The sequence below is a fragment of the Xyrauchen texanus genome, chromosome 8, assembly GCF_025860055.1.
Source record: "Xyrauchen texanus isolate HMW12.3.18 chromosome 8, RBS_HiC_50CHRs, whole genome shotgun sequence".
In the NCBI taxonomy this organism is placed as follows: Eukaryota; Metazoa; Chordata; class Actinopteri; order Cypriniformes; family Catostomidae; genus Xyrauchen; species Xyrauchen texanus.
In genome coordinates, this window is record NC_068283.1 from 44,922,809 (window position 1) to 44,938,024 (window position 15,216).

Sequence of the window (15,216 nt, forward strand, 5' to 3'; positions counted from 1 at the left end):
GTGCATCTGTGTGTGTGAGTCTGCGAGTGTGTGTGTGTGTGTGTGTGTGCGCATCTGTGTGTGAGAGAGAGTGTGTGTGTGTGTGTGCATCTGTGTGTGTGAGTCTGTGCGAGCGTGTGTGTGAGTGTGCGTGTCTGTGTGTGTGAGTGCATCTGTGTGTGTATGTGAGTGTGAGTGTGTGCATGTCTGTCTGTGTATGTGTGCATCTGTGTGTGTGTGTGTGTGTGTGTGTGTGTGTCTGTGAGTGCGTGCATGTCTGTCTGTGTCTGTCTGTGTATGTGTGAGAGAGTGTGTGTGTGTGTGTGTGTGTGTGTGTGTGCGTGTGTGTCTGTGAGTGCGTGCATGTCTGTCTGTGTCTGTCTGTGTATGTGTGAGAGAGTGTGTGTGTGTGTGTGTGTGTGTCTGTGAGTGCGAGTGTGTGCATGTCTGTCTGTGCATGTGTGCATCTGTGTGTGTGTGTGTGTGTGTGTGTGTGTTTTACCTTGGGGAATCGTTCTCTGTACACATGATTCATCATGACGATTTCATTGTCGTAACACGAGTGAGATCGACCTGGACTGCACACATAAAACAGAGAGAGAGCAAGACAGAGTTTTAAACAAACTATCTTACCAAACACACAGGAGCATTTGTTGTTTTAAGTGTGTGTGTGTGGGGGACTGTAGCTATACTTTGGGGACATATTTGTCCTCAGAAGGGAACTAAATCTGATAAAACCTCCCTTTGGGGACATTTAATGACATCCTCAACCACAAAAATGATTCAGGTGAACTAGCAGAGGTTGAAACTGGGCCTGTTTTCTTCATCAAACTGTATTCTCCAGATCAGTCAACAGACTTGAGATGAACAAGTGCAAATGCTTTTTCTCACCCCTAATGAACGATTGGTGTGTGTGTACCTGAGGCTGCGTGAGCGTGGTCTTATGTGGGGTGAACAGCGCCCCCCGTCATCATCGGTGATGCTTTCTGAGCTGCCGAAGTGTTTCGACAAGAAGTGCAGCTCATCCATGGTCGGCTGAGACGGCAACTGATGCAATCGCTCCTGTGAGGAACTGGAAGACTAGAGACAGAGAGAAAGTAGTTATATTCTACACTCTTATTTCATTAAATGTATTCCCTGTAAAAATATCCCTCTATCCATAAACTGCATCCCATGCAAATATTCACCAACCAGTAGAATACTTTTCTGGATTACTAATCAACTAGTAAAAATAAGTGGCTGTGCAATGTCCTGCACTGTAAGCAGTGTAGTGAAATACCGTTGAACTGGGTGTGTTGGTTCCATAACCAGAAGATGGAAGAGATGCCAGTGACCAACGACGCCCATCGCTAGGACAGACAGATTCAGATTTAGATTATAGGTTAACGTGACATCATCTCTCCTGAAATCAGCCATACTGAGTATGATTGGCTGAGTGTAAACACAATAAAAGTCACTGGACTTACCGTCTTGTGGAAGCAAAAGAGAAATGAGCCGGCGTGCTGGGAGAGAAATTACGAGGGCTGTCCAGGGGACTACTTCCTGTGTTGACAAGAAGAGACTCAAACAATAAAATAAAGTTCACAAAATTACTTCATTCATGATGGAAGCATCTAAAATAATCTAATTACCAATTCTTCTTGCATGCTGATGACAAAGATGCATATCAAACAGATTAGCATCAGTTTTCCCAAAAGTTAGTTTCCCCTGCTGGACAAACCATCTCATAAAACCTTAAGGTGGTCACGCTGCATTTTGGAATACTGGTTAATCCGTCTTAAACCAGACTGGCCAGATTTACTGGGAGGTATTCCAGCTGTTAAACAACCTAAACCAGCTTTGACTAGATAATTACCACAAACAACCAGCTTGCTATCATGTTAAACCATATGCAATCAAAAACCTTTTACATGGTCTCTAACTGGTCCAAGCTGGTCTTTTATGACCCAAGTTGGACTAGAACGTTGATGAGCTGCACAATCAGCAGGTGGGGCAGTGGCCAATCTGATCACTGGTAGACAACTTTGGTGAAGCTAGTTAAACCACCTTAGTTAAGCTGGTTACATTTACATTTACATTTATGCATTTGGCAGATGCTTTTATCCAAAGCGAGTTACAGTGCCCTTATTACAGGGACAATCCCCCTGGAACAACCTGGAGTTAAGTGCCTTGCTCAACGACACAATGGTGGTGACTGTGGGGTTTGAACCAGTGTCCTTCTGATTACCAGATTACCAGTTATGTGCTTAGACCACTACACCACCACCACTCCACAGTGGTTAGATTTGATAAATCCCCATAATTAAGCTGGTTTGGCCAAGCTGGCTAGAACTAGTAAACCACCTTGGTCAAACTGGCTAGAGCTAGTAAACCACCTTGGTCAAGCTGGCTAGAGCTGGTAAACCACCTTGGTCAAACTAGCTAGAACTAGTAAACCACCTTGGTCAAACTAGCTAGAGCTAGTAAACCACCTTGGCCAAACTGGCTAGAGCTAGTAAACCACCTTGGCCAAGCTGGCTAGAGCTAGTAAACCACCTTGGTCAAGCTGGCTAGAGCTAGTAAACCACCTTGGCCAAGCTGGCTAGAGCTAGTAAACCACCTTGGTCAAGCTGGCTAGAGCTAGTAAACCACCTTGGTCAAACTGGCTAGAGCTAGTAAACCACCTTGGTCAAGCTGGCTAGAGCTGGCAAACCACCTTGGTCGAGCTGGCTAGAGCTAGCAAACCACCTTGGTCAAGCTGGCTAGAGCTAGTAAACCACCTTGGTCAAGCTGGCTACAGCAGGTAAACCACCTTGGTCAAGCTGGCTAGAGCTAGTAAACCACCTTGGTCAAGCTGGCTAGAGCTAGTAAACCACCTTGGTCAAGCTAGCTAGAGCTAGTAAACCACCTTGGTCAAACTAGCTAGAGCTAGTAAACCACCTTGGCCAAACTGGCTAGAGCTAGTAAACCACCTTGGCCAAGCTGGCTAGAGCTAGTAAACCACCTTGGCCAAACTGGCTAGAGCTAGTAAACCACCTTGGCCAAGCTGGCTAGAGCTAGTAAACCACCTTGGTCAAGCTGGCTAGAGCTGGCAAACCACCTTGGTCAAGCTGGCTAGAGCTAGTAAACCACCTTGGCCAAGCTGGCTAGAGCTGGCAAACCACCTTGGCCAAACTGGCTAGAGCTAGTAAACCACCTTGGCCAAGCTGGCTAGAGCTAGTAAACCACCTTGGTCAAGCTGGCTAGAGCTGGCAAACCACCTTGGTCAAGCTGGCTAGAGCTAGTAAATCACCTTGGTCAAGCTGGCTAGAGCTAGTAAACCACCTTGGTCAAGCTGGCTAGAGCTAGTAAACCACCTTGGTCAAGCTGGCTAGAGCTAGTAAACCACCTTGGTCAAGCTGGCTAGAGCTGGCAAACCACCTTGGTCAAGCTGACTAGAGCTAGTAAACCACCTTGGTCAAGCTGGCTAGAGCAGGTAAACCACCTTGGTCAAGCTGGCTAGAGCAGGTAAACCACCTTGGTCAAGCTGGCTAGAGCAGGTAAACCACCTTGGTCAAGCTGGCTAGAGCTAGTAAACCACCTTGGTCAAGCTGGCTAGAGCTAGTAAACCACCTTGGTCAAGCTGGCTAGAGCAGGTAAACCACCTTGGTCAAGCTGGCTAGAGCTAGTAAACCACCTTGGTCAAGCTGGCTAGAGCTAGTAAACCACCTTGGTCAAGCTGGCTAGAGCAGGTAAACCACCTTGGTCAAGCTGGCTAGAGCTGGCAAACCACCTTGGTCAAGCTGGCTAGAGCTAGTAAACCACCTTGGTCAAGCTGGCTAGAGCAGGTAAACCACCTTGGTCAAGCTGGCTAGAGCAGGTAAACCACCTTGGTCAAGCTGGCTAGAGCTGGTTAACCACCTTGGTCCAGCTGGCTAGAGCAGGTAAACCACCTTGGCCGAGCTGGCTAGAGCTAGTAAACCACCTTGGTCAAGCTGGCTAGAGCAGGTAAACCACCTTGGTCAAGCTGGCTAAAGCTAGTAAACCACCTTGGTCAAGCTGGCTAGAGCTGGTTAACCACCTTGGTCAAGCTGGCTAGAGCTAGTAAACCACCTTGGTCAAGCTGGCTAGAGCAGGTAAACCACCTTGGTCAAGCTGGCTAAAGCTAGAAAACCACCATGGTCAAGCTGATAAACCACTTTGAACCAGTAACAAACCAGCTACCATGTATAACAAACCAGCTTGACCACCTTAAGCTAGTATGACCTGGTTTGTCTAGCAGTGTTAGCTAGTTTATCAATCAGAACCAGGAGGACATGTCCACTTACCGATGTGTCCCGGTAATGGGGAATGTGGCCGGGGCAGAGTCGGGGAGGTGGAGGTCAGAATCAAACTCTTCCTGTTACTGCGGCAACTACACACACACACACACACACACACACACACACACACACACACACACACACACACACACACACATTAATGCATCATATCACAGCAGATACATGTGTGCTGGAGCTGGTGTGACAATAATAGAATGTGAAAGGAGAGAATGCACTGCACTGTTTGTGTGCGTCGCAGTAGAGCTACAGCGATAAAGAAAATACCATTTTGAGAGTCATTAATCTCAGACAGTCTACTCAAGAGAGAGAGAGACTCAGGATGAGGAAGAAATGATAAAGAGAGAGAGAGATAAGCGCTAATGGAGGGCGAGTAAACGTTATTTGATATGGCTTGAGTGAGTGTATGAGAGACATTACAGACACACAATGTCTTCACACGTGAAGTGCACGAGAGACTCGACTTACATCTGATTTTGATATACTGACTAAAATAGCCCATTTAGATTGACCCGTTTCAGTATTGACTAAAAATACAAGTATATTTATCGTCAAAATGTATAGCCTTTATACATTTATAGTACCATGTAAATATGTCAAACATACAAAGAATACTATGCTAATAGCATGATACCATGTGTTTAAAAAAATACAGTACAGGAGTCTTAAGGAGTTCACAAATGCACGGAACTGAATCACCTGTGATTCAGTCAAACACAATACATATATTATAAACATTGTACCCATAAAATAAAAAAATAACCCAACACATGAACAAAATCTTAAAACCGCAGGTCTAATTATTTCTGTACCATCAACAAGGTCATTGTGTGTCAACAGCTGCAGGTAAACAATGACCTCACCGCATCTTCACGTCTATTAAAACTGCATTTAAATATGGATCATTTTACCTTTTAGAGCGACGAAACATACTGCCGTTTGCAAAACAACTGAATCACAGATGAAATAACCAGCACACATGAAAAACATACAGTGTGTGTGTGAGATGGAGAAAGGTTGGAGCGTCTGGCTTTGCTCACACACTAGAGAACATAGAGCAAGAGTACAGAGGGAATACTGGGTTAAATCCCGAAGGCAACGGATGAAACCAAGACAGCATTAAAAGAGGGCAGCAGGTGCGCTACATCCGTTCAGATGATCTGTGATCGTGTGTGTGTGTGTCTGTGTTGAGCTCACTTCTAACATTAAGTGCACTATGTTTTCCCCCCAGAGGTTACGGTGTATGACATAACTGACAATCACAGAAAATCAAACTGAATGAAGCTTTTAGAGAAATGGAGAGAGACAGACAGAACGGACCATTAAAGGAAGACATGTTGTGCTCACTTCACATATTACAGCTCTGTTCCAATCCCTAGTGAGCTGCCTACCTAGACAGCATTTTAAGTCATCATAGATAGAGGTCTGCACAGGCCTTAAAATGAAACCCGACCAGTACCAGAAAGCGAGCGCAGGTGTCACAACATGCGTTTTTGAAGTTCTTTTTAACTTGACATGGTGTTTAAAATGTGCCGGCCCTGCACGAGATGCTTAAGAAAAAGTGAGACGTGGTGCAGATGTCAAAGACAATCGTCCAGTACGTGTTTACATAGGATAACAATGGGAAAACAGAACATTATTTCAACTTCATAGTTAAAAACATCATGTTAACAGTGCGGTTCCATTTTAAGAACTACACTACCCATAATCCTGAACAGAGATCCACCAATCAGAGAATTGCAGCAAACAAAGCTCGCCAAAAGAGCTCTGCAGCAATCGGGTCACTCTCCCTACACACATATTTGTATATATATATATATGAATATTTTACAATACAATTAAAATATATTGTTTCTAAACTTTTAATCAACAACTTTATATCAACAGTTTTATAGTTTCCCATTGCTTTATATTTAATTACGTTATTCGCAATGCATCATGGGATTGTAGTTCATTCCCTCATTAAAGACGTTAAGTACACAGTCTTGTACGATTATCATATACAGCATTTAAGACAGCGGATGAAGAGGAAACAACTATAATTCTTGACCTCATACAATAAGTGTTCACATATTGCAGATGATCTTCCTCGTCTCGTGTAGCGCTGCAGTGTGCTGAGATCAGATATTCAGGTGTGTTCAACTCACCTGCTGTTCTTACGGGGCAGAGGAAGATCCTTCTGAGCCAAAGACACACAGACACACGGACAGATGGAGGAAAAACAGAGATCATAGATTAGTTTGAAATAAACACAAAGTATTTGTTTACTTGTGTCACACTTAAAACATCTGAACGTCAGTGCATTAGATGACAAGTTATCAAAGCAAGTGTCAATGGTTTTTAAGAAAGACAGCAAACGCACACTTGAATACAAACATTTGAAATGTAAAAATGTACAATGTCATATTTTCTTACTTTAAACACTTTGTTAGTTCAGAAGAAAACTGGCTCAGTATTCTGAGAACTGGATATGAGAGAGAGTGGCTTGGTGTGTGTGTGTGTGTGTGTGTGTGTGTGTGTGTGTGTGTGTGTGTGTGTGTGTTATGTGTATGTTATGTGTGTTCGATGTTATTTAATATGTGTGTGTGTATTATGTGTGTATATTATGTGTGTATGTGTGTCTGTGTTATGTGTATGTGTGTGTTCGATGTTATTTAATATGTGTGTGTGTATTGTGTGTGTGTTATGTGTGAGTGTGTGTTATATGTATCTGTTATGCGTATGCGTGTGTCTATTATGTGTGCGTTATTATGTTGTGTTTCCATGTTTTATGGGGACTTTCCATAGACATAATTGTTTTTATACTGTACAAACTTTATATTCTAACCCTACCCCTAAACCTAACCCTCACAGAAAACTTTCTGCATTTTTACATTTTCAAAAAACATAATTTAGTTTGATTTATAAGCTGTTTTCCTCATGGGGACCGACAAAATGTCCCCACAAGGTCAAACATTTCGGGTTTTACTATCCTTATGGGGACATTTGGTCCCCACAAAGTGATAAATACACGCGCGCACACACACACACACACACACACACACACACACACACACACACACACACACACACACACACACACACACACACACACACACACACACCAACAGAAATACTTGGATGTCCTTGAACTGTAATTATTTAAGTCTGCACCACCCAAAACCTTTCAGAAGTGTATGATAAGAACTGTTGCTTATAGTGATTTGATCAAACCTCTCACACTAAATATTAACCTTCAGTCTGCAGAAAATACAACATCAAGTTTTTAATTATGATAACTAAGTAACAGGACACGTTTCTGCATTGAATAATTGATCTGCACGTTCTTAATTAGTTCCAGGTTTCTTATTGATCATCAATAAAAGCATGTCGTTTCCATGACAACACGGGCCGGGTGAGGTGTGCTGACATGTTTAAAGTGGTGTAAAACAGCGTGAGACTGTTACACGCTCTGGATCTGTTTCTGTCTCTCTCTCTCTGTGACCCTACAGGTCAATACACTGTCAATAACAGAGATCACGGCCATAAGAGGATTACAGCACAGGTCACAGCACATATACATTCATTCAGCAGCTGATCTTTACATCCATCCATCTCCTATTGCCTATGTAGAGTCGCAGGTAGTGCCAGAGACTATCCCAACTGTCTCGGGCCGAAGGCAGGGAAACAGCCTGGACAGGTGACCAGTCCATCACAGGGCAACACACACACACACATACCAATGGAAACCCACACGAACACATGGAGAACATGCAACTCCCTACAGAAAGGCCCTGGGCGAACTGGGACTCAAACCCATGACCTTCTTGCTGTGAGGCGACAGTGCTACCCACTGAGCCTTGTTGCTAAACGATAGAAAAACCAAGCAGACCACATTTGGACACTTTGCTAGTCAATTAAACTTATAATACTTAAGGTTTTTAGATTTTAAAGTGGACCAGACTTCATGAGGACACAATTAGATTTGATTTTAATTTCGCTATGAAACTGAAAATAGGTTGAAATATATTCGGAGATGGTTTCAGCACCACGGACAGGTCCACATCTTGAACACAAGATGTTAGAATAATTGCACATTAATGCCAATTATATTCCACAGCAATATCCATTAGATACACATTCTGTTCATTTAACATGACACAATAATATTGTTTTGTTTTAAATGTAAGACGAATAGTTCCGTTTTGTGATGTCATCAAAACTCCAGACAATGAAAGAGCTGGATTGCATGAATGTGTGATACAAGGACTTCCACGTCAAACTGGACTTTGACTTAAGACTCGCACGGTCCGTTTGCTTCGCCGTGACTCATGCGTTTAATTTTAGACTGTAATTGAGTTTGTTTCCCAACTGCGGTAAAAGCTTCCCACAAACCCAGAGACGCAGGGGACTCATGTGGACAGATGGAGCTGAATGTGAACAGACTGTCCAACTCTGGCATCATGAGCCTTGAACACACTCACAAGCTCTCTCTCTCTCTCTCGCTCTCTCTATTAAAGATAATTAATTTTCCTGCTAGAAGCCATTAGAAATATTTCATTTAAGCACATGAGTTTATTTTAAAGAGAATTTAATGAATATTACTGGTCACAAGTCTACAATTGCTCTCTAGGAGAAACAATTGAGATTTTAAAGAGATCCCAAATGTGATGTTTCTTACCTTTGGGTAAACACAACTTAAAAGGGACATATTATGCAAAATCAACTTATTCAATATTTTTGAGCATAATTATGTGACCCCAGTGTGTGCAGACAGCCACAAAAATATGGTAAAATACCATCCCCTAGTTTCTTTCCTTTCCCCATCAATAAAAAAACAGCGTCTCAGAGCCGTTCAGATTTGCAGCCCCTCATGACATCAAAAGGGGAAAGGTACCGCCCACAGCAGAAGAAGAAATCCACCTGAGTAGCTAAGATCTGCCCTCATTAAAACCTGAGCGAGCAGCGCACAGTCCGCCATATTTATCTCCTCGCTAGAGCCGCTTGTGCTAACTCGGACTGCTTCATTAATGATGGTCAACACAAGGATTTGCTTCCAAGGGTCATGGATGAATCGATACAAACTCTCCGTGACCCAACTTCAGATTTGCAAGTCGTAAGTTTTGCACTTTATACTTTTTTTAATGTTTGCAATTTGGCTTTCTGAATTTGCTTGTTTGAACGATTATGAAACAATAGTGGTATTTTTGAAAACTATTACTGTTTTTCATATTTCATAACTCGTAATTGGCCATGCACGATACAGTAAGATGATTGACTTTGCAGGAAAGGAACAGCCCACTTTCAGAAAGGGGTGTGGGGAGTAGCAGCTCCTTTGCATTTAAAGCTACAGACTCTAAAACAACCCGTTTGGAACAAGGCTACAAAACAGGGGTATAAAGGCATGGTAGCATAAACGATCTGGGAGGTATTTTGAGCTGAAACTTGACAGACACATTCTGGGGACACCTGAAACTTATATTACATAGTGTATAAAGGGCCAGGGTCCACTTTAAGTTACATGGACTGCTTCAGTAGCTTGCGGTTGATTACCACAGTAAAACCAAACATGTTCACAGTACAGTAATACACATACACATGTAGAGCGGAGGAGGGCGGGGCCGGGCTGGAATGATGCACGCCCGGTCCCCAAGCACCCTGATGGGCCGTGAGAGGGATAAAGGTGACCGGAAATGACAGTTCGAGAGAGAGAGAGAGAGAGAGAGAGAGAGAGAATTACAGGCAGCTGCCCTGTGTGTGGTTATGTTTGTGTGTTTTTGGTTAAGTTGATCATTAAACTACTATTTATATTGTCAAGGCAGTTCTCGCCTCCTCCTTTCCTTTATAACCCCCTTTACACTGGTGCCGAAACACGGGAAGGAGGAGGGATGCCCGTCGCAGAGTCCTCCACAATTCCACCCAGGGGAGCACCGCTGCCATCCGCCCAGACCAGTCTCCAACCACAAGGCGAGTGGGGACTGGACTTTCCAACCGCCTGGAGCGATGGAGCCGCTGCCAGGGGTGTTGGAGTGTCCCCACGGGTCACCGGGAATGCGGAGGGGCATTCTGTCCACTGGGGGTCGGAGGTCTGACTCCAGTCTTTCCAGAGAGGAGCAGCTGGAGGAGTGATCGAGGACCATGCGACAGTGCATCAGAGAACCGGCGAGTGAGTTTCTTTCTCTCTCTCTCTCTCACTCCATGTAGCCTATTTTTTATCCCAGGTCGAGGAAGGTGGCGTTGACCCGCCAGAAGACAGGGCGCAAGGCACACCCTCCCCCCGGAGAGGAGTGGGAGGTGTACGTCATGACAGTGGCTCCCCATGACGAAGGAGTGTAGTGCGGAGGAGGGCGAAGCCGTGCTGTAACGAAGCACGCCCGGTCCCCAATCAGCCTGAAGTGGCGCGCGAGTGATAAAGGCAGCCGGAAATGACAGTTTGAGAGACAGTTCCCTTATAACACCAAGTGTACAGCACCACATACAAATGTTTAAAATAATCAAATATCACACTGTTTTGGAAGCATAACCATAAAGCTTAAATGTTACATGTGTTAGCATGAGACTGATGTGACAGAATCACCTTCCAACACTGACTGTGCAAAGTTATATCCAACCTTTCAACTCATGTCAGGACTATGATACGCCTGTAAACCCGCTAACTTCCGCATGATATCCATCCAACGATACAAGGAGGGGAAAGGTAATGCACCTATCCACAAAGCTGTTACAAAGAGCCTGTGGTGCGAAATAATGTTGTGTACCGAAGTGCACAACTTCAACAAATACGTATGATGACAAAAAGAGGCAAGAATTGAAAATTAAAGACAAAAGAGGGCACTTTTTAAAGGGCACATGATTACGCCTGCAGTGTAGTAGTTCCACCTTAAAAGGTCGATTTGGACACTTTACATCTCAAATAATACTCATAACACGATTTGCTTGTCAACAGCCAAAGACACAGTTGTATTTAACCTGGAGAGAAGAAAAAGTGCCACAGAGCGACGATGGTAGGACGTGTCCGCACTAATAAGCTTTTGTTTGGAAACACATCAAATTCACTGTTTACCTACTCATCCAAACAAAGACGCCATTTTCATCCAACGATAACGGAGCATTTCGAAAACGCTTAGCATTAGCACATACTTCAGAAAATGCTAATGTTAGGACACTGAAATTAAACAGATTCATATGGACATGTCCTATGAAGTATCAGCCGTACATTTGAATAAGCGATCAAACTTTGTATTTTTGCCTGGCGTAGGATAAGACTTACATTGAAGGAGGGAGCAGAGTCATATTGTTGAGGGTGGACTCCAGTGAGCAACCTAGCAACCAACCAAAACACCATAGCAACAGCATAGCAATTAGCTAAAAAAAACACTTGGAACATCTAAGCAACCATATATCAACATTCTGGCAACCAATCTCTTTTATATGGGTTGTATAAAGACAATGTCTGATAATCGTCCATTGTAATTCCAGACGATCAGACTGCTAAATGAGGGATCGAGGAAGCGGTTTTAATGAAATGGCGAAAGCTGGGCCTCATGCCCGCTGTTTGGTGCAAACGCATCATTTACTCTGCCAGCCCCATAATCCAAGTGTCATGAACCTAAGTGTGTTTCCATGCCAAGAAAACAGACGTGGATTTCCCGTGCATCAGAGGTTTTCTGTGATTAAACACGGACAACAGACTACTGGCAACCTGTTCCGAAAAAATCAATCGTCTGTCTCATTGGCTGATAACCGAGCAGGATCATGGACATTTAGGGGCATTTAAACATGGTCAAGACCAAATGTTAATGCCCTTCAGATGCAAACTCAGAACTGAATGCGTTTGTGTTTTATATTGTGCATTTAAAACATGCGTGACACACTTTTTGTCTCGGTGTGAGAATAACGGCCTTTCAACATTTGTTTCTATCCCTCGGGTGCACCTATCTCCATCTGACACAGACACTGATTTTCAGTTAACACCCCCTGCACTGTTGCTGCCATATGGTGCAACACCCATTCACAGAGGTCAAAGGTCAAACTCATCATGCAGCAGGGTGCCGCATGCATACTAGTAGCTGCTGTCTCTGTGAGTGGATGCTGGAGGGACTTTTCTTTAACCAGATTTACTGTCTATATAGGCTGCTGCCTTCTGAGGCAGAATCTCTGTGCTGCACACAAACTGTTATTATGATTTGTTTATTATTTGTGTCATTCTTTTCAAAACAAATAGGCACATTGTACAGCTAAATCATCATTATCATTAGTATTTGTGGCATAAAGTGGACTACAAAAAAATATTTAGACTCATCACTCTTAAAAAAAAAAATAAGAGGCAAAAATCACGATTACAGTAAGACACTTACAATGGAAGTGAATGGGGGCCAGTTGATAAACATTAAAATACTCACTGTTTCAAAAGTATAGACACAAGACATAAACAATATACATGTAAACATGATTTTAGTGTGATAAAATCACTTACTAATCTTATCTGTGTAAAGTTATATCCAATCACGATTACAGTAAGACACTTACAATGGAAGTGAATGGGGGCCAGTCTATAATCATTAAAATACTCACTGTTTCAAAAGTATAGACACAAGACATAAACAATATACATGTTAACATGATTTTAGAGTGATAATATCACTTAATAATCTTATCTGTGTAAAGTTATATCCAATCACGATTACAGTAAGACACTTACAATGGAAGTGAATGGGGGCCAGTCGATAATCATTAAAATACTCACTGTTTCAAAAGTATAGACACAAGACATAAACAATATACATGTAAACATGATTTAAGTGTGATAAAATCACTTACTAATCTTATCTGTGTAAAGTTATATCCAATCACGATTACAGTAAGACACTTACAATGGAAGTGAATGGGGGCCAGATGATAATCATTAAAATACTCACTGTTTCAAAAGTATAGACACAAGACATAAACAATATACATGTAAACATGATTTTAGAGTGATAATATCTCTTAATAATCTTATCTGTGTAAAGTTATAGCCAATTTTCCTTCGTTACTATGACAACGTAACACCTTACACCCTGTAATCCTGCAAATAAGATGACGTCAACAACTTTACAGCTCAAATGATACACTAGTTTTAACAGAAGAAATAATGCAAGTGCGTTTATAAAATTATAAGCATAGCATTTCTGGTTTAATACGCTTCAAATTGTAAGCCCCATTTTTGCAAGTGCCTCTCTGTATCCTCTTTTTTAATGAAAAGGAGTGACGAGTTGACACTCCAAACATGTCATTCAAAACATTCAGAGGTCTTTAAAGGCAATGTGCCAATATGATCTCATTTTATGTACTGAATTTGACAAACCATGATCACACGTCACAGTAAGAGTATGTATTGAATCATCATCATTTCCATAACTATTGCATTTAGTCATGCCATCCTCACGGTACCATGTCCAAAGAAAAACCATCTATACATGTACAGTATTGGTCCATAAACCATGCTAATACCATGGCACTACCAAAACATGGTATTAGCATAGTGCTTTAGTGTCAGTGTAATATTAAAGGCATTGTGATCTGACCTGCAGCCGTCTGCGCCGGATTATTCCCGAATCATCCATGATGTGATGCTACAGATGCTGCTGGATCCGCCCGTGAATGAACCGCTGACGACACAATGTGACGGTGTTACCGGAGGAGACTCGTGTCAGGATCCAACATATTAATTCAGATGATACTGGTGCGCCGGGAGAATGAATGAGCGGCTTAAACACGGGCATCCCGCAACAGTCCGAACGCTGAACGCACGAGCGCATAGTCATGACGTCATAAAGGAACGTGCACGAGACTAACGCGTGCGCTCGAGCGCACTGAATAAAGCTCGCCCGCGCGCCCATCCGCTCCCATTACTGTCAACATCTCTCTCTCTCTCTCTCTCTCTCTCTCTCTCTCTCTCTCTCTCTCTCTCTCTCTCTCTCTCTCTCCACTGAACTGCAGGGTGTTTTTTTCATTCATCTCATTCTCGCTGAATCACAGTGATGTTTAACGCTCTCCTCCACACACGACACGGGCTAAAAGTGAGTTGCCTACTTAGACAGCATGTTTTCCTCATCCCCGTTCCGAGCGCACATCCTGGGCGTGTGTGCAGTATTTTGGGCCATCATATGCACATTCCAAATCAGCAATCTTGTTGTTTTTTTACATCATATTGGCATGTGCAGTATTTCTGCATGTGCATTACAAATCAGCATCAAAATGCTGTTTATGTAGGCAGCACACGAGCGTTTGAGACACAGCCCATGATGTCACTGGTCTAAAGTGATCCAGCAGTTCAGTGGTCATCTGTTGTTCATATCTCATATCACACATGTCAATGGTTTCAGTCCAGCTGCATCTCAAAGAGGATTCTGCAGAATCTCTGTATGTAGCCAATATGAGAATAGAACTGAAGCTTGTATGTCTATTTTAATGAACTAAATAGAATAAAATCCCCAAATGGTATAGAAAAGAATAGAAGCCTAATGTCTCTTGTACAGAACAGAATCCCAAGATATCTATTATATATATCTATTTCAATAAAATAGAATTAAAGCCTCAGATGTCTATTTTTTCAGAATAGCATTGAATCCCAAGATGTCTATTTTATGGAATAGAACAGAATAGAATAGAAGGCTCAGAAGTCTATCTAATAGAATCGAATATAGAATAGTACAGAATAAAATAGAAGCACCGGATGTCTATTATATAGAATAACATAGAATAAAACATCCTGATGTCTATTCTAGAAATAGATATAAAATAAAATATATGTTATATAATAAAATAATCTAATGTCTATTTTATAGAAATAAATAGAACCTTCAGATGTCTATTTTTCAAGAATAGAACCTTCAGATGTCTATTTTTCTAGAATAGAACCTTCAGATGTCTTTTTTCTAGAATATAACCTTCAGATTTCTATTTTATTTAGAATAGA

The 15,216-nt window shown here is 42.3% G+C and overlaps 1 protein-coding gene across 2 annotated transcripts in view; it reads right to left on the reverse strand.

The window, feature by feature from the left end:
- The window catches only part of LOC127648274 (microtubule-associated serine/threonine-protein kinase 1-like), a 33,877-nt gene extending 19,832 nt beyond the window's left edge, over positions 1–14,045 (reverse strand). The window contains exons 1-7 of one of the 2 annotated variants that reach the window (XM_052132862.1): positions 13,823–14,045; positions 6,425–6,453; positions 4,266–4,351; positions 1,446–1,521; positions 1,259–1,328; positions 899–1,059; positions 482–557 (exon numbers count right to left, since the gene is read on the reverse strand). In XM_052132862.1, coding sequence (XP_051988822.1) covers positions 482–557; positions 899–1,059; positions 1,259–1,328; positions 1,446–1,521; positions 4,266–4,351; positions 6,425–6,453; positions 13,823–13,861 — 537 coding nt within the window. In that variant the 5' untranslated portion in view covers positions 13,862–14,045. Of the gene's footprint in view, positions 1–481; positions 558–898; positions 1,060–1,258; positions 1,329–1,445; positions 1,522–4,265; positions 4,352–6,424; positions 6,457–13,822 lie in introns of both variants that reach the window. The other variant, XM_052132861.1, reaches the window with a different exon arrangement.
- Positions 14,046–15,216: the final 1,171 nt, after the last annotated feature.